The sequence below is a fragment of the Solanum dulcamara genome, chromosome 6 (assembly GCF_947179165.1).
Source record: "Solanum dulcamara chromosome 6, daSolDulc1.2, whole genome shotgun sequence".
Taxonomy (NCBI): Eukaryota; Viridiplantae; Streptophyta; class Magnoliopsida; order Solanales; family Solanaceae; genus Solanum; species Solanum dulcamara.
In genome coordinates, this window is record NC_077242.1 from 44,102,800 (window position 1) to 44,130,394 (window position 27,595).

General features: G+C 33.4%; 1 protein-coding gene and 1 long non-coding RNA gene across 4 annotated transcripts; one reads left to right on the forward strand and one right to left on the reverse strand.

Annotated features, from left to right (window-relative positions):
• Window positions 1-1,306: 1,306 nt before the first annotated feature.
• LOC129891102 (uncharacterized) lies at window positions 1,307-3,857 on the reverse strand. Of its 3 annotated transcripts, XR_008767102.1 has the most exons (5): window positions 3,714-3,849; window positions 3,492-3,527; window positions 2,692-2,871; window positions 2,421-2,602; window positions 1,307-2,064 (listed from the first exon to the last, which is right to left on the reverse strand). It is a non-coding gene; the product is annotated as an uncharacterized LOC129891102 (long non-coding RNA). The 3 variants fall into 3 exon arrangements; XR_008767103.1 differs by lacking the exon at window positions 1,307-2,064 and having other exon boundaries at window positions 2,159-2,602; window positions 3,270-3,527; window positions 3,714-3,857; XR_008767101.1 differs by lacking the exon at window positions 1,307-2,064 and having other exon boundaries at window positions 2,159-2,602; window positions 3,714-3,848.
• A 1,258-nt stretch (window positions 3,858-5,115) lies between these two features.
• On the forward strand, window positions 5,116-11,000 carry LOC129891103 (protein RER1B-like). Its single transcript, XM_055966356.1, has 4 exons — window positions 5,116-5,250; window positions 8,515-8,894; window positions 10,100-10,277; window positions 10,462-11,000. Exons 2-4 carry the CDS (start codon window positions 8,542-8,544, stop codon window positions 10,603-10,605), a joined length of 675 nt encoding a protein of 224 aa, XP_055822331.1. The 5' UTR covers window positions 5,116-5,250; window positions 8,515-8,541; the 3' UTR covers window positions 10,606-11,000.
• The last annotated feature ends 16,595 nt before the right edge of the window (window positions 11,001-27,595 follow it).

Consider the following 27,595-nt stretch of genomic DNA (forward strand, 5'->3'; position numbering starts at 1 on the left):
TGTCTTCTCTGAACTATAACAGCAACCTCATATTCTATTAAGATCAGTCTTGTGATGGAGAGAATTTTCGATGTTGAAAGGTATCGTCGTGATAACTAAATTTGGCGTTAGAATAAACGGAGCTTCGTATAATTTCAAACAAAGAAGAAGACTATAAAATTGAATCCTAAAATCCTATCTACACTTGGAGAGTATTGAAGAAAAGTATTAGCAGTCATATGAACCACATTATATCACAAGCAAGAGTACTCTTCGTAATACATTTTGTGAGTGTATATATTGCAAAAATTCAAATTCTACAAAAGGAAATTAGGTTAGAAAAGGACATTCGTCACATACCTCAACAACATAATCGTTGTCAGTATGCAAAAGCGGAGTAAGTTTAATCTATAATCATAGTAACAATTACTAATGGTAAAAATCAAAGGTGTCGTGATATTTATTTTCATCAACTTTTTCCAATTGTCTTGCCATAGATATTCTTCATTTAGATTTGTTATGCAATGTAAGGGTCTTCATTTAACTTCTGTTGATAAATATTGATACTTTGATGGCTCATTTTATCACCATATTTTGAGTAAAACGGGAAAAACTTGAGAATGATTTCACAAATAAATTTAAAACATATGACATCACAATTTCTTGTATTATAGTTATGATGTAGTGGAGTAGGGCAAAAGGCAGTAGCTACTTGAAATGACAGAACAGAGAAAAATATTTCATGCCATGTAACTGCTCAAAATCGACTTGGGATGTGAAATAATAAGGTACTGATCTAGTTATACGCACCAAAAAGAGAGAGAGCTGACACATTATTAATTTGTTTAGCAGCATATGGTCCGTATAACTTGTTTTGCATAAGAGTACGTTCTTCTTTCACTATGTCATAAATGACAAACAGAAGGTTAGAAGAAAATCAACAGACAATGAAGAAAATAAGGTTTTCAAAGTGAAAAGTTGCAGCACAATTTGGAAAGCCACAAAATGATAAAGGTTGAGGTATTAGAAATAATCCAAAATGATAAGAGGCTCATATGAGGAAATGTTTATGTGAAAAGTCTAAATCGTTAAGATAACCAGAGCCCTGTGAAGTAAGACACCTGCAGGAAAAATGAGAAGCCATATTTCACAAAAAACAAATGAGAAAGGAAACAAATAAATGATGATAATAGAGCTATAAATAGTAGTAATTATGGTAAAACCAAAGAAACAATATTACAAATCTCTGAATTTCCTTTTTTTGTTAAAAGCCAAACGACCTTCTTTTTCTTTGAACAACAATAACAACAACTCATTGTTTCTGTACCAAAATATTAGAAAAGGGCCTGTTGTGTTGGTACAGTGGCTACTGAGCAGCTTTACTTTGGTCAGCTGCCATGTATGACATTATCTGGATTTCTAAATTAAAATTCAGTATACAAATAGACTGGATTTTAGGGCTGTGATCGAACCACAATAGAGTGGATTTTACAAGCTCATGAAAACTTAAGTTCAGGATCAAAGGCACGTCAGCAGATTAGTATGAGCCTCGTGAATGTTATAGTTAACACTCCTTGTTAGGACGGCTTAGAGACCTAGTCATATTTAGTAAGTTTAATGGCGATGAGTAGCTTTACTTTGGTATAAGTGAGAGGTCAGCTGTCGTTCACCATATACAAACGACGTCCAAATTTCTTTATTTCGGATGGCCTAGAGACCTAGAGAGGGAAAGGAAACAACAAGTAACATATGCGGGACGAAACAAATAAGATGTAGCAACAAGCATAATTACGTTTTGAACTGGTAGTTAAGGTTACCTAATATCCATTTCTTCATAATTCATGGTAACATGTAAAGCCAGTAAACTAAGTACATGGCAAACAAATAAGGGTGGACGAAAAAAATCATGAAAGCAAGGAAGGTACAAAGCAACACAGTTTTTCTCTATTGTGCCCCAAATTTTCAAACAAACAACAACTAACATTGTCGCAAACATATCCAGCAAGTAGAGCCCTATTTCAGCAGATGTTGCTCGAGAAAAGAAAAACCCCGAGAATGAAAGAATATTGGCAGCCTGTCGTTGCTCTGAGATAAGAAATGTTTTACAGATATAAGACACCATATAAGTACATATGCTTCAATGTTACAGATATAAGACACCAAATAAATGCGGATGCTTCAAAGTAAAAACAACCCTTGATATTACCGAGTAAAACAATGACTGAAAGCTCAAACACAAAAGAGGAAAGAACTGAAAATCATGATGGGCGAACACGTTAAATTTCACAAAATTTAGAATATCAGGAATACTCCTGAACAACGAAAGATCCATTTTTAGTCCTTAGTTAAACATGATTTGGACTACCAAACTTGTAACTCATGCTTTGTTACTTTAGTATAGATAAAATTTTAAATTGAAGAAGCAGTAATCAAACACCGACCAAACGTCTTATTTTCCTTCCTTTGTTTCTCTCTCAATGAGTTGCTGCTTCACATTTTTTTTATCTTCTGATTTCGCTTTGTGATGTTGCATTCATTCTCTAATGTTTATTCTTTTGGTAAGTCTTCTTTTTAAGGCCAATTTCTTTTCCTTTGACCTTTATGCTTGTAATCCATCTCCTATCTGCGTGTAAAGAAGACCGGCGAGTAAATATAAAGATCTCCTATAGATTGACATGTTAAAACTTTCATTCTAACAAATTAAACACTTACAATTCTAACAAATTAAACACTTTCACGATAGGGAAAAGTAGTCATTATCTTGCTGTGATGGAATGGGGCTCGACTATTTATCCATCTTCATATTGCAGCAGAATGTAGTTCCTCCTAGAAATTCTTATGCTTTCGGCCTGTCCAGTGTATTCTAGAAAATGTGATGGAGGATGTAGTAGTCTGCACCATTATGATAAGCATAAGGATTTTTAATATGGAAAGCAAAGAAAATTTTCTTAATGTCTTATAAAAAAAGAAATCAGATCATGCATTCTTAATTTATTCACATGAGAATATGCAATGTACATATAACAAAGTTTAGGAGGACAATAGTATCTTAAGATTCAATAGCTTTTGTTTTTGATTTTCTATTCGGTGTCGGTGTCGGTGTCTGTATTAGAGTGTAGTTTTTTTGTCGGCTGCTTCTAGTTCAAATCGAGAAGCATATTTGGTGGGTCAAAACACATTAAACTATTTGAACGCACTGAGACATATCATATCATCAAACAACTATGCACAGAGACTACTTCAACAATTATCATTAACAATCACACTTAAAGAAAAGAAGAGAAAATCACCTTGTATTTTTTACTTTAGAAGAGATACAAACATAATCTCTAAAAGCAATAATAGCAGGCATACTTCCACTCTAGTTGCATCTAATAGCTAAGGATATTCGGGACAAATTAAAGACTCTTTTTTTTTTCATAAAGATAACAAATTGAAATTTTTTGAAATAAAAAGTCCAACGAAAAAGCAGGAAAAAGAGGCATATATTATAGCAACGATATTGAGACAACCCTTCAGCGCCGCTCAATCGGACCACCATGAATTTCCTGAGGATCAAGAAGATAAGAGTTTGATTAAATTCATGAAACCCACTTTCAAATTTGAGGATAAAATCTCAAAAAAATTATTCATAAAGCTATAAATTGAAATAAATTACTTCATGAAACACTTCAATAATGCAAAGAGATAAACACCCAATAAAGAAATAACAAAGAGAAAAGGAAAACAACAACCTGTAAAAGAAGCAGGAGAAGAAAAACCAGAGAACAAAGCGGCAGCGCTAACAAGAAAAAGAACGAAAGAGAAAGAAAGAATAGTGATGTGTTATACGTTTTTGAGATAAAAGGACGCGAGTAGCTTTTTACCTTTGGGAGTAACAATACATGTAAATCAAAAAGACACAGCTGTATAGAATGGCCAGATGTATAGGAGCAATTTATTCATTTTATATTTTTTCTATTTTAATTTGTTTTTTTTTTTTTTAGTATGTTATACATTTAAAAATTACATAAAAATTATTATGAATCACAATAATTAATTCGTCAACATGCCTACTGGGGCAATTTAGTCATTTTATATTTTTTCTGTTTTAATTTGTTTGTCTTATTTTCTTTTCTTAGTATGTTATATATTTAAAAATTACATAAAAAATATTATAAATTACAATAATTAATAACTTAAACTATTTAAAATATATATAAAAATCTCGATTATCTTTCGAAATTCTATCGATACTACATAAATTGGGACAAAAAATGTGTGTAGCTTTTTATCCTTTAGGAGTAATAATACATGTAAATCAAAAAGACAGCTATATAGAATGGCCAGACGTACAGAGGCACTCCTCCTGTAATAGAAGGAAATGATTAGGAGCCCGTTTGGATGGGCTTAAAAAAGTAATTTTTATGTATGGATTGTTTTTAGAATTTTGAAGTGTTAAAAATTATTTTTATAAATAAGCAGTTGAGTGTTTGGATAAAAGTGCTTATGATGTGAATTTTAGGATTAAAAGAATAAAAGTGTAGTTTGAAAATTTAGTTAAAATATAAGGGATATAAAAGTAATTTTCATGGTCAAAGAAAATGGCTTTAAGTACTTAGGAAAAAAAGTTAGGAATCCTAATTTTCATTTTTGGTTGACTTTAAAAACTTTATGGCTTAAAGTTAGCATTAGACAAATACCACAATAAGCTAAAAAAAGCTTATAAGTTGGTCAAACCAACTTATAAGCCCATCCAAACAGACTCTACGCTCCAAAATATTTTGGCGCTTTGTTCTTTTCTTAAAAAGTAAAATATGTTTTAGAAAACAATGATCATAAGAAACTTGAATCCAACCTCAACCTAACTAAATTAAGAGCACGTTTGAATGGGATTAAAAAAGTAATTTTTATTATTTTCATAAATAAGCGGTTGAGTGTTTGAATAAAAGTATTTAAATGAGGAAAATAATGTGAATTTTAGAGTTAAAAGAATAAAAATGATAATTTAGAAATTTAGTTAAAATATAAAGAATATAAAAATAATTTTCATAATTAAAGAAAATAACTTTAAACTCATCCAAACACGTTCAAAAGTAAAAAGTAAAAAGGAATTTTAAGTTGGTTAAAGCCCATCCAAACGGCTCTAAATTAAGATACCGATTCCAGTTGCGCAAATCGGTTTTAAGTGGAGATGGTCTGAAGAGCATCGATGGTTATTGGTTCATAAGTTTGTGGACGATGAGAAACCGATTTAAAGCTCAAATCGGTAATTCGTTCATCTCCAGAATGGTAGGTCTCCATCTTGCGTATTAGGGTAACTCTACTTGTTTTTCAATCTTTACTACTCGATTGGTAATCTGTTGATGAAAATTCAACATTTTCCAATATTCTTATCCACGTTCTAGGGTTGTATCAGACCTATATGATGGGAGTGATATTGCAACCGTTGGACTGCCTTAGTATTAGTAATCCATCCTACTGTTGAAATTCACTTGTTATTTGTAATGCCCACTTCTAGTCAAGAGAAATAAAGGGAAAAACAACTGTAGTTTCTCACAGGGATTCTAATACATCAAAAATATATTCTAAAAGCTGTTGTGTAGGCATTTTATATTCAGTTTCTGAATGTTAATGTTAGTGGATTTGTCTTCATAAAATTTCCTATTTAGATTGACGTAGGGACAATCCTCCATCTCTTTCTAACTAAAAGAAATATCCTCGTGTTCTTCTTAATGAATATTTTCCATAACCGACTTGTCTAAATGCAATGTTAAAAAAAAAAAACACGATTGTTGAATTCGTTTTAAGTTAATTAACATCTTATAAGTTGGTCTAAAAAAAGCTTATTAGTTGTCCACATCCACATAATTAACATCTTGAGCAAACTTGGTAGCCTCTCCTTATAAAACTATCAGAGACTCAAAACTGCTTTTTGCCAATAACCAAGCAACTTTATATGAAATCTTAACTCTCCATATCACCTTCCATGTCCAGCACCCAACTAGATTGTTGAATTCCTTTTAAGTTAACTTAACTGAAAACTTCCCCTGCTTGTGCCCTTGCCAGATTGTACAATCCTTTCTAGTTGACGTCCCTTTAAACTGTTTCAAGACAATATAAAACTCTGTTACTCTGCCAATTTTCCAGTAATTTAATGGTCTTTTGAAGCTTAGATTCCATCCCTCCAACTGTTGCTTCTTACTGGTGATTTAAAATCTGGAAAGAGTTTTTTCAAGGATTCTTGACCAAGCCACTTATCTTTCTAAAAGGATATCTTCATACCATTCCCAACTCTTAATGTGGACTTGTTCATGAGTTGAGGTCATAAATTCGGGATAGACTCTCAGTGATTGACCCCATAAGGACTATCACAACGTTTGTTGTCCATTTTCCCTCCATCCCATATTTATCTTTAAGCACATCTTTCCATAGTGACTGTTCTTCAACTGCAAATTCTATAACCATTTCAGCATCAAGCTTTGATCCTGGACCCTCAACTTTTTTATTGCAAGACCTCCTTCCTTCTTTCTGATTGCAAGACAGGCCCATTTAACCAAATGGATTCTTTTCTTCTCACTATTGCCTTGCCAAATGAAGTTTCTTCTTAGTGCATCTAATCTCTTCATTACATTATCAGGGGGATAGGAATAAAGACATCATATAGGTACACGATGCATCCAACACAAAATTATCAAAATAAGTCTACCCCCTCCCCACCCCACCCCACCCTCCAGATAGCTAGACATTGATTTTTTCAATTTGTTAGTTTCCTATTTAACATCTTTCTAAAACATCACTCCATATCCCTTAAGATTTACTCTTGGCCCCCAATGACATTCCCAAATACATTGTTGGTAATTCCCCTATGCTTCCTCCAAAAATCACAGCCATGATGTGGATCTCATCTACCTAATTAATTGGATACATAAAGCTTTTGTTCCAATTTATATGTAATCCAAATGTGGCTTCAAATAGAATGAAGATCACCCTCAACATCTGTAGTTGATTTTTGTTAGCTTCACAAAACACCAATATATCATTTGTTTATTGAAGATGAGAAATCATCATATTAATGCCAACCTTGGAACTAACTTTAAATCCCTTGATCCAGTTATTTATTTGAGCAATCCTCAACATGTCATTAAGTCCTTCCATAGTAATGATAAAAAGAAAGGGGACAAAGGATCCCCTGCCGCAGGTTTCTCTGAGAAGGAAAAACACCTTCTTGTGTGTCATGAACAAGGATTGAGTATTTGAATGTGCTAATACAGAATATGATTCAATTAATCCATTTGTCTCCAAAGCCCATCTGAAAAAAAGATCCTAGTAAGAAGTTCTAGTTTAAGTGGTCATATGCCTTCTCAATATCTAGCTTGCATAAAATCCCAAGTTCTTTGTTCTTTGCTCTTTGCTCTTTGCTCTTGTATCTACACATTCGTTTGCAATAACATCCATTATTTGTTTGCCTCTGATGAAGGCCATATGTTGATCATCCACCATTTTGTACACCACTTTCTTCCAAGAACTTCTAGTCCAACTACGAACTCCCTGATAGACTAGGGAATATCAGAGGTTTCTTCTGGAATGCTGTCAACCACACTGCTGCATAGAAGTTCATATTGTGTTTGACTAGTTCCTCCAGAAATACATATAATACCTCTTTTTTCCTATACAACAGCCACATTAATTTCTTGGGATGTCCATTTACTCCTTGTGACATTGTTCAAGTAAGGAAGATCTTCCTCTATTTCTTTGGACAAACCTACAAACTTGCTTCTGGACTTTGTAGTTAGTGTATCTTTCAATCTTAACCAACAATATCCATCCAGCCCGTAGTAAATTCCATTTCAGGAACAATAATAATTGATCTCCTCATACCTTGAATGCTGATGATGATCATATAATGTCCATGTTTGATGTAGTTTCTCGAGCAGAAGAATTTACTTCTGAGAAGTGATCGGAAAGCTTCCATCTTTTGACATAGTTTCCTTTAACCTTCGCGGCCTACTAGAGAGTATCACACAACTACACCATCATCTTCCTGCTAAAAGTCGTTCTTCTGATCAGATTTCTTCTACATTCCGTCTTCTTACCAAGCTCCAACTCTGGTTTCACTTCTAATAATATCATATAGCTTAAAAAAAACACTGCAAAACAGATTGTGTCGCCGTATCGTCAATCATCATAACTGGGCTAAACAGAATTTACTTGAATACTATAAACTGTAATAATTCTGGCCAAAGACTGCCAAATGCCAAAGTTCCCCCCCCCCCCCCCCGAGAATTGTCTAAAATGAAAGAAAGGTTTAAATGGAATTAGTCTAAAAAGAAAGGTGCCTGAGAGCATTTCACTAAAACTTCAGTGATTAGTTAAATCAATTTTTTAATTTTTGCCCAGAGTATTATGGCAGAAACTAGCAGGCCAGTTCATCTGTGCTTCTTCTTTCGTAGTTCTGTTCTATAAGGATGCAAGAGGAATTAATTATTTTTTTCCAGAGGAATTAGATTAATGATCCTTTTTGTTATCTTAATGGTTCTACTTTCATGTGCTTAGATTGTAGAAAGTCTATGAGTTGACTTCATGGAGGGAGTTGAAGTTGATGGTGGAGATGCAGTTCAATCACCACTAGCTAAGTGGAAAAATGAAGTTTCTAGGACATTTCTTTACTATTTGGATAGGTCTGCTCCGTATACATTCCGCAGGTGGCTCGGAACACTGGCAGCTGCTTCAATATATATATTGCGTGTTTACTATGGTCCTGGATTTTACGTTATCTCATATGGCGTAGGAACCTATATTTTGAATTTGTTGATTGGATTTCTGTCACCAAAGGAGGATCCTGAGCTGGAGGCTCTGGATGGTGCTTCCTTACCACCTAAAGACAATGATGAATTTAGGCCTTTTGTTCGCCAGTTGCCTGAGTTTTTGTTCTGGTGAGATCATTATAACTCAGAATATACCTACTTGTAGCAATTTGCTTAGTTGATTAGGCGTTGCATCTCTCTTTGAACTAGTTCTCTTTGACTCATTTCATGTTATAATTGCACAATATAATGTGGTGATCATCTTTACTCGTCTTAGACTGAAAAGATACAGAGATTTAAACTCGAAATTTGAAGTTTGTGGCTAACAGCTTATCATGATTTCATCTTGCTATGTAGTGAATATGCATTCTTGTGCAATACAAGGAGTTGTTCTTTTCTGCTGAGTGAATGTCATGGATTAGCTTGTGGCTGAGCAGGCTATTAATTTTTTTCCCAAAAAATGAAAAGTTATTGGTCTTGCTAGTTAGTATGATATAAGGACTAGTCTAGTGTATGGACTCATACTTTGAAGACTTCCTAGTGTACCAGGTAGCTACTTTTTCACAGTTTAAGCTGAAGCATTATAACTTAGGATTTGTGTCCAGCGTGTGATCACAGCCTGTAACACATTTCTTTTTTTGTTCACTACATCTAATCACTAGGTAGCGTGCGTAACACCGGATTGGCATTGATGATTCCTAATTGCACTGGGGAATAATGTCGGATTACCTATGTTAACTGACCTAGATGTTCAGTGGTGGCAAAATTGGCCCATGAAAAAAAAGACCCATCAAACCTGCTCAAGTTTGACCTGCCCATTTATTAACTCATCACATTTTGACCCCCGCAATTCGCCTATCTAAAGTCATGTGGTGGATATGTTGTCCAAATTGATCCACGAGAAACTTTGTTGAATTATTTTTAAGTCTTTTTGTTTTGTTTTGTTTTGTTTTATGTGTTATATAAAATCATAATAAATAAAAAAATAGTTAGGTGATTAAACAGTTAAAATAAAAACAAATAAAGAAATTAAAACTTTGCAAAAGTTTGGCAGGTTGAGTTATGACCTATTGCTTAGCCCCATTTATCCCAGCCCAAGTAGCCATTGGGCAGGTCAATGATCTTAAGTTATTCCGTTTTGACTCTATAAATGTTATATTAGTTGCATGTGCAGAGTTCCTTTCTTTTTCCCTGGTTGGTCAGTGAGGAGTGAGATTTCATCATGCTGATCCAACTTGTTTGGGGCGGAGGCATAGTTATTGTTGTTGTTCTTTGTATTTATCATGATCCCTTCCCTAAATGAAATTTCCTTTCAGATTTACTTATGGTTTCAGGTATGCAACCACAAAAGCTTTCATTGTAGCCTTCTTGATGACCTTCTGTTCTATATTTGATGTCCCAGTATTCTGGCCAATATTGTTATGCTACTGGATTTTTCTCTTGGTCGTCCTCACTATGAGGCGTCAGATCACACACATGATTAGATACAAGTATGATCCATTAAGGAAGAAGGTAAATAGCTTTTCACTCAAATGGAATATATGTGGGAGTATTTTGTGCTATTCCTCTTTGTTATCTCGTTGTTTCTATCTTTAGCTTATGACATGGATAAGCTTAATATATCTCAAGCTTTTCCTTTGATTGGAATTTATCTTAAATTTTCTGTATAATAAATTAATCTTCATGGAATTTGCAGAAGTATTCTGGGAGTAAATCTGATCGAAGCAGTAGTTGCTTAATGGGGACTAATGTCAGGACCGATCCTGGTATCTTTTCAAGGGTAGCGAATGTCCCCTCCTTTGTTCTGAAGAACTCATGTAAATATTATTATTCTTGTTGAACATGTATCTCATGCATATGTAAATGTTGCGAGATATGTAGATTTGCTTCCTGCAAATTTAGAGAGTTAGCATGAACTCTTTTGTTGTTTCCTTTTGATTTCTTACAAGGATTCAGGTATTCTAGTAGGATAAAAACTCTGTTATTATCATCATTGCAACAAAAATTAGGTGTTGTTTTCTCCCTCGAAAGTTGCTCCACTTTAGGGCTTATGATGACCTCCAATCTTAGTTCTCTGGATCAAGTGCATGTGCAGGACAAGGACAGGAAATAACAATTTGTTGTTAGAATGAACTATCCAATTGTATTGCATCTGTTGCTGTCATTAATATGTATGTGATGCAAGATAAACTTTTGCAGTATGTGGTGTCGTTGTAGAAAATTTTGATTGAATTCCCCGTGATATATCCATGCCTGAAGCATGTTTTTTGTGAAGAAGTCTGCTTAGATTCTTACAGGTTGATAAATGTGTTTCAAGGCCCACTACTTACCAAGGAATAATTTAGTAGCACACTAGCATTTCAGCTCTTCACTGTATTAAAGATATAACATCGTAGTTGCATGTATTTTGAAAACCCAAAATTAGCGAAGCAATTATGCTCCTTGAATGAGCAAGCCCCCTTGCTGAACTGTTCATGCACCACCTGCACCTATGTAAAAAAATGGTACTACTAAAATGTCTAAATATAGCTATTCAAGAGCTATCAAAACCAATGGCGCACTAGAAACTCATCTTGTTTAGAGAAGTAGCTAGCAACTCACAAAAAATATTGCTACTTCATTGTTCATGCATCTTCTATTTTTTGCCTGCTGAAGTTCAATATAGAGCTAATATCTCCAGTTTCTCGTGTTTATCAAATGCATGATTCTTTGATCTCTTTAGCGAGGATTTCGTTGATTGGATGCATTTTGTTTGTAATTTGAAATTGATTTTTGCAGCTGAGTTCTCTCAGAGTTGAGGCTAAAGAAGTAGGGAGAAAGTGTAGTTAGATAATGGTAAGATTATTAGAGGCAGACAGGTTAAGTTGAGGTGATCAGAGACTTTCTGACTATTATGTAGAGATAATGTGTATAGACGACGGTAACAATAACAACATACTCAGTGTAATTCCACAAATGTGATCTGTAGAGAGTAGGATGTAAGCAAATCTTACTATAGACGACGGTAACTATAACAACATACTCAGTGTAATTCCACAAATGTGATCTGTAGAGAGTAGGATGTAAGCAAATCTTACTCCTATCTTGGTGGAGGTATATAGATATAACAGGTAAATGTGTATGAGAGAGAGATGTGAACAACTATTGTAAAAGGCTTTATTGGGGGTTATTGAGGAGGGGGCGTAGGGTTGGGTGGTTGGCGTAGGTAGACCAATTCCTTGCCTGTTGGTTTTTTTTTAGAGGATGAGGCAACAAAAATAAGGTTAAAATGACTTTCAATGGATTGAAATAACTTTTAATAATTTTATTTAGCATTGAAAGACTTTAAATAGCCAACATAATCTACATAATTTGAAATTTAAAATAACCTAAAATATCTCAACAACTCTAACAACCTTAATAAAATTCAAAATTCAAATTCATTTTAAATTAAACAGCTTATTTTGCTAAAAACTAATACAGAAACTAAAAGCAAATTTCAACACTTCTTCTTCGCTTTAGTTACTGCAATTTAAAAACTGTTCCTCCTCAATTTTGCTCCGGTAGTTGATGCTAAATGTTTCTTGGTTATTTTTTAACTTGCACTTTTTTGGATATTGATCTTTCTATTTTTCTTTCTTTTTCTTTTTTCAATTTTGTGCTTCATAAACACCTTCCATGACATTGTCTTGTATAAAAGTTCTTTTGAAAGTGTGCTTTTACTTGGACAATTATAGAATTTGCAAAGTGTTTTTGTAAGTATTTTCCATCCATCACAACACATATGACATAGGTTATAAAATATGATTGCATTTTCGCTGATCAAATTTGATAGTTTTTGTTAGTGAAACTTTTTTGGCATTCAAAGTTGACATCGATATTTTTGAAAATAACATATGCTTTGAAAATAAGCACAAGTTGAAATTGGTAGCCCTGAACGGATTAAAAGATAGCCCTTACGAATTAAAAATGGTATGGTAATTTTTTTGAAAGAACTTACAGATCCTGTAAGATCAATAAAGATCTGATACCATGGGGCAACAAAAATAGGGTTAAAATGATTCTCAATGGATTGAAATGACTTTCAATAATTTCATTAAGCATTGAGAAACTTTAAATAGCGAACATAAAATACATAATTTACATACTTTGAAATTTAAAACAACCTAAAAATTTTCAACAACTCTAACAACCTAACTAAAATTCAAAATTCAAATTCATCTTAAATTAAACAATTTATTTTTCTAAAAACTAATACGGTAACTAAAAGCAAAATTCAACCTTGCCATTATTTAACCAAAGTAATAATAGAACAAGTTGCATGTTTCTTTTACCCCATCTCTCATCCAAGAGATCAATACTGACTCTGCACTTAGCTACAACTCTCAATTTATTAGCTATAAAGAAGTGAGGGTGCGTCTTACCAATTCAATCAATTGTAATTTGTATCACATGTTAATTTCATCTTGTATCAGTGTTCCCTCATGAATGCTCAATTACACATTTTGAAAGGTATTTGAGAAAGAAAATCAATCCACCATGCTAGCCCAAGTTTAATTAAATGCATCCTCTATATCCTTACAACTAGGGGTATACATGGACCGGGTTGGTTCGGATTTTTTACAAACCAAACCAAACCATTTGTGTCGGGTTATTAAATCTATAAACCAAACCAAACCAATAAAAGTCGGGTTTTTCGATATCAATTTTTCTCGGATTTTTCGGGTTTTTTCGGGTTTTTCGGATTTCTCGGGTTTTTTGAGTTTTTTCGGGTTTCTCATAGTATCAAATAAAAAGCACAGAGCAGTGCTTCTTAAAAAGAGTTCTAGTACAAAATATCAACATATAAGATGGAGGCACAACACTATTTGAAGTTTTAACTTTATAATATAACTTTATAAGATAAGTTTTTTTTGTATATTATTTAGATGAGTTACTCAAGTCCAAATCTAAATGTAAGAAAGAAAACAAAAATTATGAAAAAATTTTAAAAAATATTTATAAATTACATTTTAATAAATATTTTTATGTATAACATAATTTAAAAGTAGTATATCTATAATCGGGTCGGTTTGGATTCAGTTTGATTTTTTTTAGTTAAAACCAAACCAACCCTATAATGGTCGGGGTTTTTTTTTCAAACACCAAACCAAGTCAAACCAAACCACTAGTCGGTTTTTTTTTCGGTTTGGTTCGATTTGTCGGTTTGGTGCGGTTTATCGGTTTGTCCTGTACAGCCCTACTTACAACACTAGTTTATTTTTGAAAAAAAGGAAATGCATTAAGAATTTGAATTATGTGGAGGTAATGTCAATAAATGAAATGTAACTCCTTATTAACTGATGAAGCTACTAATGGAGGCTAATCTTGACTTGGTAGGAGGATATGACAAGTGCATTATTAATCATATAGAGTACTCAATTGATGTGACAACTTAACAATCAAAAGGGATGAAAAATCAGCATGTCATTATCAAAGTATCTGACTTATGCTTACACATGGGAAAGTGTTTATGCATTATAATATATGTCCAATTGAGTGTAGTAGTTGTCCTGAATTCTTTAATAGCATCATACTGACTGGTTCCTAAAACATGGCCAGCTAAGTAGTTTAAAAGTCATCTTGGAGCTAGCAAATATATCCATCCTTGTGGAGGAAATATCAATTCAGTGTCTCTCCCATTTTTACAACAAATGATCAGTGGGAGAACCTTGCTCTTGATATTGTCCCTTTGGGCTGTCCTTACTATCTTGACCCCTATCCTTGTCCGGCTGTCTGCTTCTGCCAGAGCAAATGGAGAATTTTTCGTCACCACACACACCAGTAAGGATGTTTTAATTTTTTCTTCTTCTTTCCTTAACAAACAAGTCCATTTCTATTGTTTTTGTATAAGAGGAGATCGATCGATGGCAATATCCTTAACACATGGATGATTGATTATATGAATCAACGATACTTTTGTGCAGGTGAGCTAATAAGGGAGAGGATGAAGGGCGGTAAAGTGATGGGGTTGTTGGCAAGAAGAGCACTTGTTGCAGCAGCACCACGATTTTGAAATCACTATTTTGAATTAGAATGCTTTTGAGGTTGAAGATTGTCGTGAACACATTATTCTTGACTCCATTTCGGTTGCACAACTTCTTGTTTTAGACATGAACGTTTATGCCTAGGTTTTCATCTGTACAGAAAATATTATATCTGCATGTGTACATAGCAAAATTTGACGTTCCAGAATTAATAATTAATATCGGGATAAGTTATCCCTCCTCTTGGTTGTCAAGTTCGGTATAACATATTATTTTGAATATAACAAACCAAATAATTAATAAGAAATAATTTCAGCATAATTTATCCAATCATAACTAATTTAATCATAACTTATATTCAAACCAAACAATCGCAGAATGGACTCGGGATTCGGAGCTAACATTAATAAGACCAATTTGATTGTTGATACGATCAATTATATATTTATATTCAAGCTCCATTTATGTTTCCTGTTTAATTTAAGCCAGTCCATAATTGAAATAAAGCAGACTAAATATTTGTTTCTAATGGTCCGAACTATTCTTGCTTTTAGTCTATATTAAGTAAGTTGTTCACATTTTTTTTATAGTTCAAAATAAATAAATTTTTTAAAATTCAAAAGAATTATTGAGACTTTTTTTTATTTCTTTTAATGATGGATTGTACTGTTCATCTAACTAAATCAAGATACCTTTAGTTTATTTATAAAGATTAATTAGTTTATTCAGGAGGGAGAATAAGTAGTTAGGCTACTATTATCAATGTGTTTGTTGTTCCTATATATATGGGCAGGTTGAGTTTAGCAGAAAGGGATTTTCTTGAACATTTCAAGTGAAATAAATAAAAGGAAGAAAGTCAACCATAACAACTCCCACCAGGGAAAGCAGATAACAAGCTTAGACCAGAAGATTTATTATATGAATTAAGTAGATTAAATGGGGGAAGCAAGAATGTAACTAAAAGCTAACCAGTCAAATAATTGTCCATCAAGCTGCTTTGCTTTATTACCCTTGCTTTTTATTCAAGGTTTATAAATCTCTTTTTTTTAATCATTATTGTAACTTGCAAAAGAAAAAGGCAAATTTAGAAGAAAGTACCAATTTCAATAGGGAAAAGGGTGATATATGTCCCTAAACTTTGCGAAAATGTTTAGATATACCCTCCGTTTGAAGTTTGGCTCATCCATACTCTCGCCGTCCAACTTTTCGCATATATATACCTCTGTAACTGTTAGTTGTCTTCTAGAAATAATTAGCCCCTTTTCCTTTTTTTAAAAGGAAAAAGGGTCATATACGCCCCCTAAACTTTACGAAAATGTCTAGATATATCCTCCATTTGAAGTTTGGCCTATTCATGCCCTTGCCGTCCAACTTTTTGAATATGTACGTATACCCCTCTAAACATTATTTGCTTTGCTGGAGATGATCAACCTATTTTGTTTTTATTAAAATGACATTTGAAAGTCACATAACCCATTAATTGCCACATGACATTTTTATTAAATTCACCATTTTAATATCTCTCAATTATCCGATCTAAAAAATCCGTCCCTTTTAACCCAAAATCAAAGCCCTAACTGTGGATCCTTTTCTTCATTTGTCCCACTGAAGATTTGTCTTCATCTTCTTCTTTGTCTAATTCCTCTGTTTCTGCAGATTATTAAGTTGTAGCTGATGCTGCGCGTTATAAACAAATTCAAAAAGTTCATTTCTTTACTTGACAAAAACAGAACTGGTCATGCTAGATTCCAGCGAGGACCAGTTACTTCTCCTCCACCACCAAAATTCGAGCAAAACAAGCTTCAATTTCAACAACCCATCAATAATCAGAACACCCAAATTGAAGAAATCGAAAAGCCTACCAAAATCTACTATCTGACCCCAATTCAAAGATTGCCTCCGTTACCACATAACCATCTTCAATTAGTGAAAAATGAGTCGATTGAGAGGAAAGAAGCACCAACAATTAGGGCTTTGATTTTGGGTTAAAAGAGACGGGTTTTTTTGGTTGGATAATTGAGAGATATTAAAATGGTGAATTTAATAAAAATGTCATGTGGCAATTAAAGGGTTATGTGGCAATTTCAAATGTCATTTTAATAAAAAGAAAATAGGTTGGTTATTTCCAACAAAGCAAATAACGTTTAAGGGGTATACATACTCAAAAGGTTGGACGGCAAAGACATGGATATGCCAAACTTCAAATGGAGGGTATATCTAGACATTTCTATAAAGTTTAGGGGCATATATAACCCCTTTTCCTTTTAAAAAAGAAAAGAAAAAGGGGCTGGTTATTTTCAGCAAACCAACTAACGATTACAGGGGTATATATATGCAAAAAGTTAAACGGTGAGGGCATGAATAAGCCAAACTTCAAACGGAGGATATGTCTAAATATTTTCACAAAGTTTAGGGGCATATATGACCGTTTCCCCATTTCAATAAACGGAACTTCAACTTTTGCTATGTACACATGCAGATATAATATTTTCTGTACAGATGAAAACCTAGGCATAAACGTTCATGTCTAAAACAACAAGTTGTGCAATCGGAAATGGAGTCAAGAATAATGTGCTCACGACAATCTTCAACCTCAAAAGCATTCTAATTCAAAATAGTGATTTCAAAATCGTGGTGCTGCTGCAACAAGCGCTCTTCTTGCCAACAAACGTAATAAATTATATTTAAGTTTATGTAATAAATCAAAATGTAATAAATTTATGAACTTATTTTTTTAACTCTTTTTTTCTCGTTCATTGTATTTGTGCAATTATCTTCTCTTGCCAAAGTGTTAAATTGAAAAATGAAAAGATATTTGTTAATAAACCTTATTTTGGTACATATAATCAATAAGAAGAAATACTATACACAACTAATTATGAGCAATTGAGAGTACCTTTGTATATTCTTTTAATATTTTTATTTTCTATACTTTTTGATATTATTTCTCCCTTATTCAAAAATTTAGTCATCTATAAATACATATAAAAAGTTTCTTCCTATATTCCCTCCAATTAGAATGAAGGGAATAATATTTCTATGTTGACAAAAAAAATTCAACAAGTGATAAAGGTAAGGGGGTCAAAAAAAATTAAACAAAATCAAAGAAAACTTTGATATTTTGATTTTTTTTTGTTTTACATTTTAAAAATAAAATAACTTAATTTGGTTCTGATTTTACATTTTAAAAATCAACACAATTTGATTATTTTTACTTGAAAAAATCAAACCAAACTAACTATATGATTTATGTTTAAAAATTATAATTACATACATAGATACAAAAATATTATTTCTATGGCATAACTAATTGCTCATAATTAGTTATGTACAAAAAAATAATCTTATTAATGATACTCCCTCCATTTCATATTAAGTGAATTTTTGAGGCAATGCACACATATTAAGAAAAACATTCAAGAATATAATTTGAACCATACTTTCCACTATTGCTTTTTCTAAAATCATAAATATAACTTTATAAATAGTGTGATTTATCTCCTAAAAAATATAAAACTTCAATAAATGAAATGGAAAATACGAAAAAAGTTTCAAACATCTATCTTGAATTTTGAACAATTCAATTATTTTGAACAATGAAAAATCTCTCAAAAATTCATTTAATATGGAATGGAGGGAGTATATATGTACCAAAATAATGTTCATTGACGAATAATTTCTCATTTTTCAATTTGCAACATTGGAAAAAGAATATAATTGCACAAATATAATGAATGAGAAAGAAAAAAGTAAGTTGGAAAATTTACATTTAGATTTATTACACAAATAAATAAATAAAATATATACTTATTTATATCCTTATTTAATATAATTTTATTATGTCTGATGAACCCACATTAATTATATAAATATTCTCTCTTTCTCTCTCTTGTTCATTACTTTTATTCAGATGTGACCCACTATCTCATGTGTCAAAGATGCGATGGAACTGCACACCTTCTGTTGATTGTGCCTCTTTCATGGTAAAAAAATTCAAAACACACAATCCAATTCAACACCTTTTGACATCAAGAAATTTTTCAAGATAGTCGTCCACGGAGGTGTACTTAGCATCTGGATAAAGTTGCCGCAACTGTTGGAAAAATAATAATGCCACTTGAGAATAATATTCACGAAAATAACAAAGATAAGAGAGTAACAACGATACTAATTTTTTAACAAATACAATATTTGAACGGAGTAATATAATACCACTTATTATAATTAGATAATTTCAAGAGACTATTATACCTTCAAAAGTATCGTAAGATTTCACATACTTGAGTTTTATCTCCTTCTTGACTATGTATTCTCTAATAAAGTGATACCTAGCTTGTGTTTATAATATGCTTGCTTTGATCATAATATACTAAATTCTTTGCAAGTGCTTCCATAGATTTTTTTTGTCAACACAAATCATCATGGTTTCAATTTATGGCGAATTAAACTCCCTCAACAATCTTCTCAACCAAATTGCATGTCACATACATGATTTTTATGATGTTCGACTTCACATATCGAGAGAGTAACAATCAAATGTTTTTTGAACTCCAAAAATAACATAACCACCCAAAAATACAAATCAGTTATGGTTTTTCTATCATCATGACATGATCCTGAGCCTCCGTGAGTGACACACACTAATCCTCCGTTGGGAGAATCATTTACTAACCCAATAACACCATTAATATAAGGAAAAATTACTAAAATATACACTTTATATTATCATATTTGCTAAAAGTCCCAACTGTTTAAAAAAATTACCAAAATCGCTACTTTTCTTTCTTTCTCTTCACTAACCTGATACATAACCCAAAACCCTTTTTCCTCGCCCACAATGCTTTTTTTTCTCGTCTTTCTCTCACACTTTTTATGGATTCACAAATCAAAGAGGAATCAAATCCCCAAATTTTTGCCTCAAATCACGCACACGTACCTCCAGGTAAGCTTCCATTTTCGAGTTTCAGTTGCATTATCCCAAAGAGGTGGAAATATTTCTTCATTAGTTTTTTTCAATTTAGTAGTTTAATGTTAAATTGTTTTGCTTCAAATTCGTCCAAAATATACTGATGCATATGGAAATCGGTCCGTCCTTTAGTATTGCACTCATCCAGTTAATTTCTCAAAATCGAATTCTAATACTTTTTGTTCCTAATGTTGTTGATTGTGGGTTCCTTGAAAATAGGTCTAATCAAGATAAAGATCCATTAGGCACCAAGAATCTGCAAATGGCGAAGAGCAAGAAGGATGAATGCTCCGATTCCGAGTCTGATGCTGAAGAAGCTTCTGAAAAAGCTTTATAAAAAGGGGGAAAAAGTGAAATATGCAACTACACGCCCAAAAATTTCCAAAGGTTTAATTTTTTCTCTTGTATCTACTTATTTTTTTATTTTAAATACAATATATTATGAACAATAGTTATAATTTTGTAGTATCGAGTTATATGCAAATGTATCGATATCAATCAAATGTAGTAGTGTCAATCTTTTTATATCGAATTAAAAGATTGATATCAATCTACTGAATAATGTATCAGTGATATTAAATTGTATCATTCTAAAGCTAATGTATCATTCTTACTCTATTGCGGTAGATTTCATTTTAATTATTACATGTATCATTCCTCATGTATCATAGTATGAGATGTATCAACAACTTTATTCAAATAGTATAAATATGTATGCTGAGACTGATACATTTGATTAAAATTGAAACAGATATATTTGATCAAAAAATGATATTGATGCATTCATTAAATTGATACTGATACATTTGTCTAAACATGATACTGATACATTTGATTAAAATTGATATTAATACATTCTTAATGTATGCATATCTCAATAAACTTGGTTTTTTCAGGCATATACTTTTATGTAACATGCTATTTCTGTGTATAATTTTTAGTTAAGTTATTGTTTAGACATCTCTCTTTTTCCCACTGTTATGTAACTACAATCTTTTAAGTATTAATTTTGTGTTATTAATGCAGGATATAAAATATGTTATCAAAACAAATTTTCACTCACTCATTAAGGTTTGGCACATCTTATAACCCAAGTTTTGTAATTGATTTTCTATTGTCAATAAGAGAAGAAGGTATTGAGTTATTTCGACAAACCATCTTTGGGTCCCTACTGTTGACACCCAATTTTGACGATCCATAACTACTTTTCGGATTGACATCTTAATAGACAGATATTTTTTTATAATTATTTCTTTATTAAAAAATAAATTTATATTTAGGTTTACTCAATAAATTGTATATTTTGACATTCATAATTTGTAATATTTTTGGCTATTTATTAATATTATTACTATTATCTTTATTATTTTTTTTTTAAAATAACAAGTTTCATACGTTCAAATGTTCTTACGTGTCTATTTAGTATATATTATGTATGTGTGTGTATTTTCTTTATATAAAAAATATTACTTAACTAAGTGTATTTTATAATTTACTTATTCATATTAATATGTACATATTACATATTTATTTTAATAAGTCTTGTGTACATGAGCGTATAAAAAGTTATTACTTAATTAATTTTATTATATATTTTACTTAATTATATTAGTATATAATATACATCTATTTTAGTACGTATTATATACATATGTACATTATATATGTATGTATGTATGTATGTATTTACCTAGTATATACATAAGTAGTTACTTTATGTATAAAAATATTACTACTTGATAAAGTTTATGATTTTACTTATTCAATATATATATATATTGGTTATTAATTAGATTTCAATTTATTTAATTATCTTTCAAATTATTTAAATCATAATCTTTTCTATCAAATTTATTCAATTCTAATCAATCCACTTTCAATTCATTTTAATTTTAGCCTAAATTGAATTCAATATGACCTTAAATCCATCTTTTAATCACACCCATTGATCTCATTTTTATCAAATACTAAAATCCAATCCCAATCGCTCCTCAAAATTGATGAACGGCTCAGATTACAACTCATTTTTATAACTACCCACACCCTAAACCTAAAGGATTTTTCCTCCTTCGCTCATTCACTGCATCTTCTCAAAAAGAGAAGAGGAGCATCACCGCCTCCTCTCTCTATACTCTCTCTGTCGCTCCACTCCACCCGTGAGAGACCTGTCCAGCAACCATCAGTGTCTCTAGACCACTGCAGCGGCAACCCTATCACCTTTTTCTTCTCCTCAGTCGTGTGAGCTGCCATTCTCTCTCTCCGCCAGTGAGGTCAATGATGACCACAACAAGAGGCCACGGGAGACATCAAACTCAACAACGAAACCAACAGCTACAACAGCTACGGCGAACCACTAGATCCAGCGAGCACTGCTGCTCTTTCTATCCACCTTCACGTCGCTGCTGCACCCCTCGTGCAACTACTGTACATCGCCGTTCCTGCAAGACAACAGCTGCAGCAACAGCAACATGAATAGCAGATGCAGTAGCTACATCAACCAGCAGCTCCACTGCAACCTACAACCAACAACTACAACGACCAGCAAAACTTCGACAAGGATTAAATTCAGGAATCTTGGCCTTCTAAAGAAGGATCTGTCAAGATCCGTCCAAGTTCATGTCTAGGTTTTTTTTAAAAAAATAATTTCTTAATATTTTTTTATGCATGCCTACTCTATGCGAAAATCAGTATTTGTTACAATGTTGATGACTTTACACCGCCTTTGTCCTTTGACCATATTTGTCTAGCTTACTACTTCTCCAGTTTCTCTTCATCTTTCTCCATCTTTATTGTCGTCAATCTCTCCACAGATCTAATCCGAACTACTCAGTTCGTCTTCTCTGGATCGGCATTTTAGTGTAGAATTTACGCCCATTTTACAGTGACCTTCAACATTCATATTTTATGTCACATTGATCATTGATTTCATAGGTATATTACAACGCTAGATACATACATATATCTCGCTGACTCCCGCCTTCATTATTTTCGACAGAAAATCCCTTTTTTTTTTCTCCCAGCTAATCTCGAGATTTGGATCTGTTCGTGGCGAGAGAGTAGTTCCGAGGTTGACATTCCTAAAATAGTCATTTTGGAGAAAGCTCCTATTCTTTACTTTCACTTTCTTCTTCCAACTCTGCTATTCAGATCCAGGTCATTGTGAACAACATCTTGACAATTCGATGTGAACAATACTCCGACGGAAATAGTATTTTCTGACAGCAACCAGTTTCATTTCAACTGGAGTTGGTACCTCCGCTTTCTATATCTTTCATATCTATTCTTTTTTCATACATTTGTACTTACATTTTGCTGACTTTAGATCTTTGAATAATTTATTAGTTCATACGCATTTTTGTGGCTTTGGGTAGTGATGGTGGACTAGGGTCATGTTCTCACTCACGGACGGGGACGGGGACGAGGGTAAGGAGGGGTAAGTGGGTTAAAAGAGCATCTAGACTGAGAGTAGGTTCTTGAAACATTGAGACGTTAACGGGAAAATCCATAGAGCTAGCTAAGATTCTAAAAAAGAGGAAAATTAATATAGCTTGTGTCCAAAAGACCAAATGGGTAGGTTCTAAAGCTAAGGAGGTATACGAGTATAAGCTTTGGTTCTCTGGTAGATCGAAGTATAGGAATGGAGTAGACATTTTTGTAGACAGTAATTTAAGGGATCGGGTGGTAGAGGTTAGGAGAGTCACTGATAGGATGATATCGATTAAGATGGTCATGGAAGGGATCACATTGAACATTATTAGTGCTTATGCGCCGCAAGTGGGCTTAGGCGAGGAGGATAAGAGGAACTTTTGAAAGGATTTAGATGATTTATTAGGAGGCATAAAGCCTACTGAGAAGCTTTTCATGGGAGGGGATTTCAATGGGCACATCGGGTCTATTTCGGGAGGGTATGATGATGTGCATGGAGGCTTTGGCTTCGGGGACAGAAATGGAGGAGGAGTTTCACTTTTGGATTTCACAAGAGCTTTTGGATTGGTGATAGCTAATTCGAGTTTTCCAAAGAAGGAGGACCACTTGGTAAACTTCCGTAGTTCAGTAGCTAATACTCAGATTTTTTACTCTTTAGAAAGGATGATAAAAGTCTGTGCAAAGACTGTAAGGTCATTCCGATCGACAACCTTATAACCTAATATAAGCTTTTGGTGATGGATCTAGGGATCAAGATGACAAGGAAGAAGAGGATCAGGGATGACCGACCTAGGATCAGATGGGGGAGTTTGACCACGGCTAGTGCCATGGAGATGGGAGAGAAATTAAAGGATATGGGGTCCTGGGATAGTAGTGTAGATGCAAATAGTATGTGAGATAGGACGCTTTTTTGTATTAGGTTTGTACCAAGGGAAGTATTGGGAGTCTCAACAGGTAGACATAGTCGGCATCGAGGGGACTGGTGGTGGAATAGAGAAATGTAAGAGAAGGTGGAAGCAAAGAAGATGCCATATGCGAAGTTGATAGAAAGAAAGGATGAGGCGAAGTCGGCGGTTTTGACTGCAAAAAATGGCAGTTTTTGGATGCCTTTATGCTGAACTAAAACAGAAAAATGGGGATAGGAAATTATTCAGGCTATCCAAGGCACGGGAGAGAAGGGAACGCAATGTAGATCAAGTGAAGTGCATTAAGGATGAGCATGGAAAAGTATTGGTTGATGAGACCCTCATTAAACAGAGATGGCAGTCATACTTTCATAAACTCTTAAATGAAGAAGGGGACAAAGAGATTGTGTTGGGAGATTTGGAACATACAGTGAGGCGTAATGATTTTGGGTGTTGTAGGGGTATTACGATCAAAGAGGTTAAGGGTAGTGCTCGTAGGATACGCTGGGGAAGAACGATTGGACCTGATGAGATTCCTGGGGAATTTTGGAAAAACGTGAGCTCGGTAGGTTTGGAGTGGCTGACTAGGTTATTGAATGTCATCTTTAAGATGATAGTGATTCCCAAAGAATGAAGGTCGAGCGTAATGATCCCTCTATACAAAGACAAGGAGGATATCCAGAGCTGCAACAACTATAGAGGTATCAAGCTTTTAAGCCATACTATGAAAGTGTGAGAAAGAGTGGTGGAGATAAGGGTGAGGAGAGGCGTGTATATTTTAGAGAACCAGTTTGGATTTATGCCCAAATGCTTAATTACAGAATCCATCCATCTTATGAGGAGACTAGTGGAGCAGTATAGGGAGAGGAAGAGGGACTTGCATATGATATTCATCGACCTAGAGAAGGCTTTTGATAAAGTTCCACGAGAGATACTATGGAGATGTTTGGAGGCTAAAGGTGTACCTGTGGCATATATTAGGGTGATCAAGGACATGTATGAGGGTGCCAAAACCAGGGTAAGGACAATAGGAGGGGACTCAGAGCACTTTCCAATTGTGATGGGGTTGCATCAAGGATCAACTCTTAGTCCATTTTTATTTACCTTGGTGATGGATGGATTGACGCAACAAATTCAAGGTGAGGTTCCATGGTGTATGTTTTTTATGGACGACAAAGTCCTAATCGATGAGACTCATAGCAGTGTTAACGCTAAGCTGGAGCATTGGAGACATACTTTAGAGTCTAAAGGGTTTAAGCTGAGTAGGACCAAGACAGAGTACTTAGAGTGCAAGTTCAGTGAGACACCTCAGGAGGTTGACGAGGAAGTTAGCCTTGGTGACTAGGCAATCCAAAAGAAAAGTAGGTTCAAATACTTTGGGTCTATCATGCAATACCGCGGGAGATTAACGATGATGTCACACATTATATTGGGGCAGGGTGGATGAAATGGAGGCTTACTTTCGGTGTGTTATGTGACAAGAAGGTGCTACCACAACTTAACGGCAAGTTCTACAAAGTGGTGGTTAGACCGTCTATGTTATATGGGGCAGAGTGTTGGCCAGTTAAGGTCTCTCACGTTCAAAAGATGAAAGTTGCCGAGATGAAAATGTTGAGATAGATGTGTGGGAATACCAGCAGAAACAGGATTACAAATGAGGCTATTCGGGACAAGATAAGAGTGGCCTCGGTGAAAGACAAAATGCGGAAAATGCGACTAAGATAGTTTGGACATGTGAAGAGGAGAGACACAGATGCCCTAGTTTGGAGGTGAGAGGTTGGCTATGGATGGTTTGAGAAGAGGTAGGGGTAGGCCGAAGAAATATTAGGGAGAGGTGATTTGACAGGACATGGCACAGTTACAGCTTACCGAGGACATGACCTTAGATTGAGGGTGTGGAGGACCCATATTGGGGGAGAATGCTAGTACATAGTCTCGTTATTCTTCCTTAATAGTAGGCCATTAGCGCACTATAATTTCTTGTGCTTTGATGTCTGTTATTATCTATTACTTTTTGTATTTTGATTATTCTTTTTATCTATGTCCCTTGTGTTATTTTCTTTCCCCTATTGTTTTGGACTTCTTAGCCTTATCTGACATCTTTCTATGCTTTTATTGAGCCAATGGTCTTTCAAAAATAGCCATCCTACCTTGGTAGGAGTAAGGTATGCGTACACTTTACCCTCCCCAGATCCCACGTTGTGGGATTTTACTGGGTTTGTTGTTGTTGTTGTTACAATGTTGATCATGTTCTTATGTTCAAATCTCCGTCATTGTCCGCAGATTTGTTGATTACTTCTATTAAAGTTTGACATGTGTTTTCGATTGCAAGGTTTGTTAAAATCGATATTTGAGATGCTATCATATTTTATTCTCTGAATAGATGCTTCTTGATTGATTCTAAAGTTTTGGGTGATTAGTTTTAGTTATAGCTTAATTCGTTGAATGGAGTTTTGATATTGGCAAAATATCTGGAATATTATACACTGATGAAAGTTTAAATTTTATTTGAACATGTGGTGGAATAATTTCTTTACAATTATTGAAAGTGGTGTCATAACTTTTGACTTTTTGAAATATCTTTTGAGTAAATTTCGAACCAAATTTTGAAAAACATAGATGTTGTTGGATTTTGTTGATAAAAACTTTAAAAATCTTGATATTTTTTGAAAATTAATTGTCTCTCACTGATTTATCTGAAAAGTTTGTATTGAAATCTTTCCTAGTTGTTTTGTTGAATTTTTTGGACACAGTCACTTGTTTTTTTTCCATCAAAATTATAAATTAAGAGCTCCATCTTCATTTTAGAGGACAGACAGAAGAGAGGGAAAAAACAAGAAGGGAAGACACATAGAGAGTTGAGAAAGAAAAGAGAAGAAAATATCTTTTACTTTACATTTTAGCACTTCAAACAAAAAATAAAATCAAAAAGAGAAGTTCTTGCATATTTTTAAAATTCTGTTTCTAGCTTGGCACCACGGTTTGTATTTTGATTTACATTTCTTCCTGACTAAAGTATCTAAGGTTAGTCCCAACTTTTTTTATATATTGGTTTATTATTTTGATATGTGTTCTGGTTTTGTTTGTTTGCTTTGTTGAAGTAAAATTATATAATCATGTTATACCTTCATATTATTTGTATGTTGCTTGTAATTTTTTTTATGGTTTAGCAGGGTTTGGACTTCTAAGTTCAAGACATGAAGAGTTAATTTGGATAGAATTCAGATAGTTTTAGTTCTTGTTTTATTATTTCTAGTTGTTTATTATTCTTTCCTAATTATTTTGGCCTTTAAAAAACTACTCATATAGTAATAATGAATATTTAAGGACTGTCTAAAGGGGAGGGAAAATCTACATGCTACTTGTATTTATTTTACTTTGGCATAATTTTATGTGTGTGTGCGTGCTAGATAAATATGCCGAAAGAATTTAGTTAATTTTAATTATTAAAGTTATACTTTATCGATGCTTCGTTTTAATATGTCTGTCACAGATTTTAAGATCAACCTATTGTTTGAATATCAATAA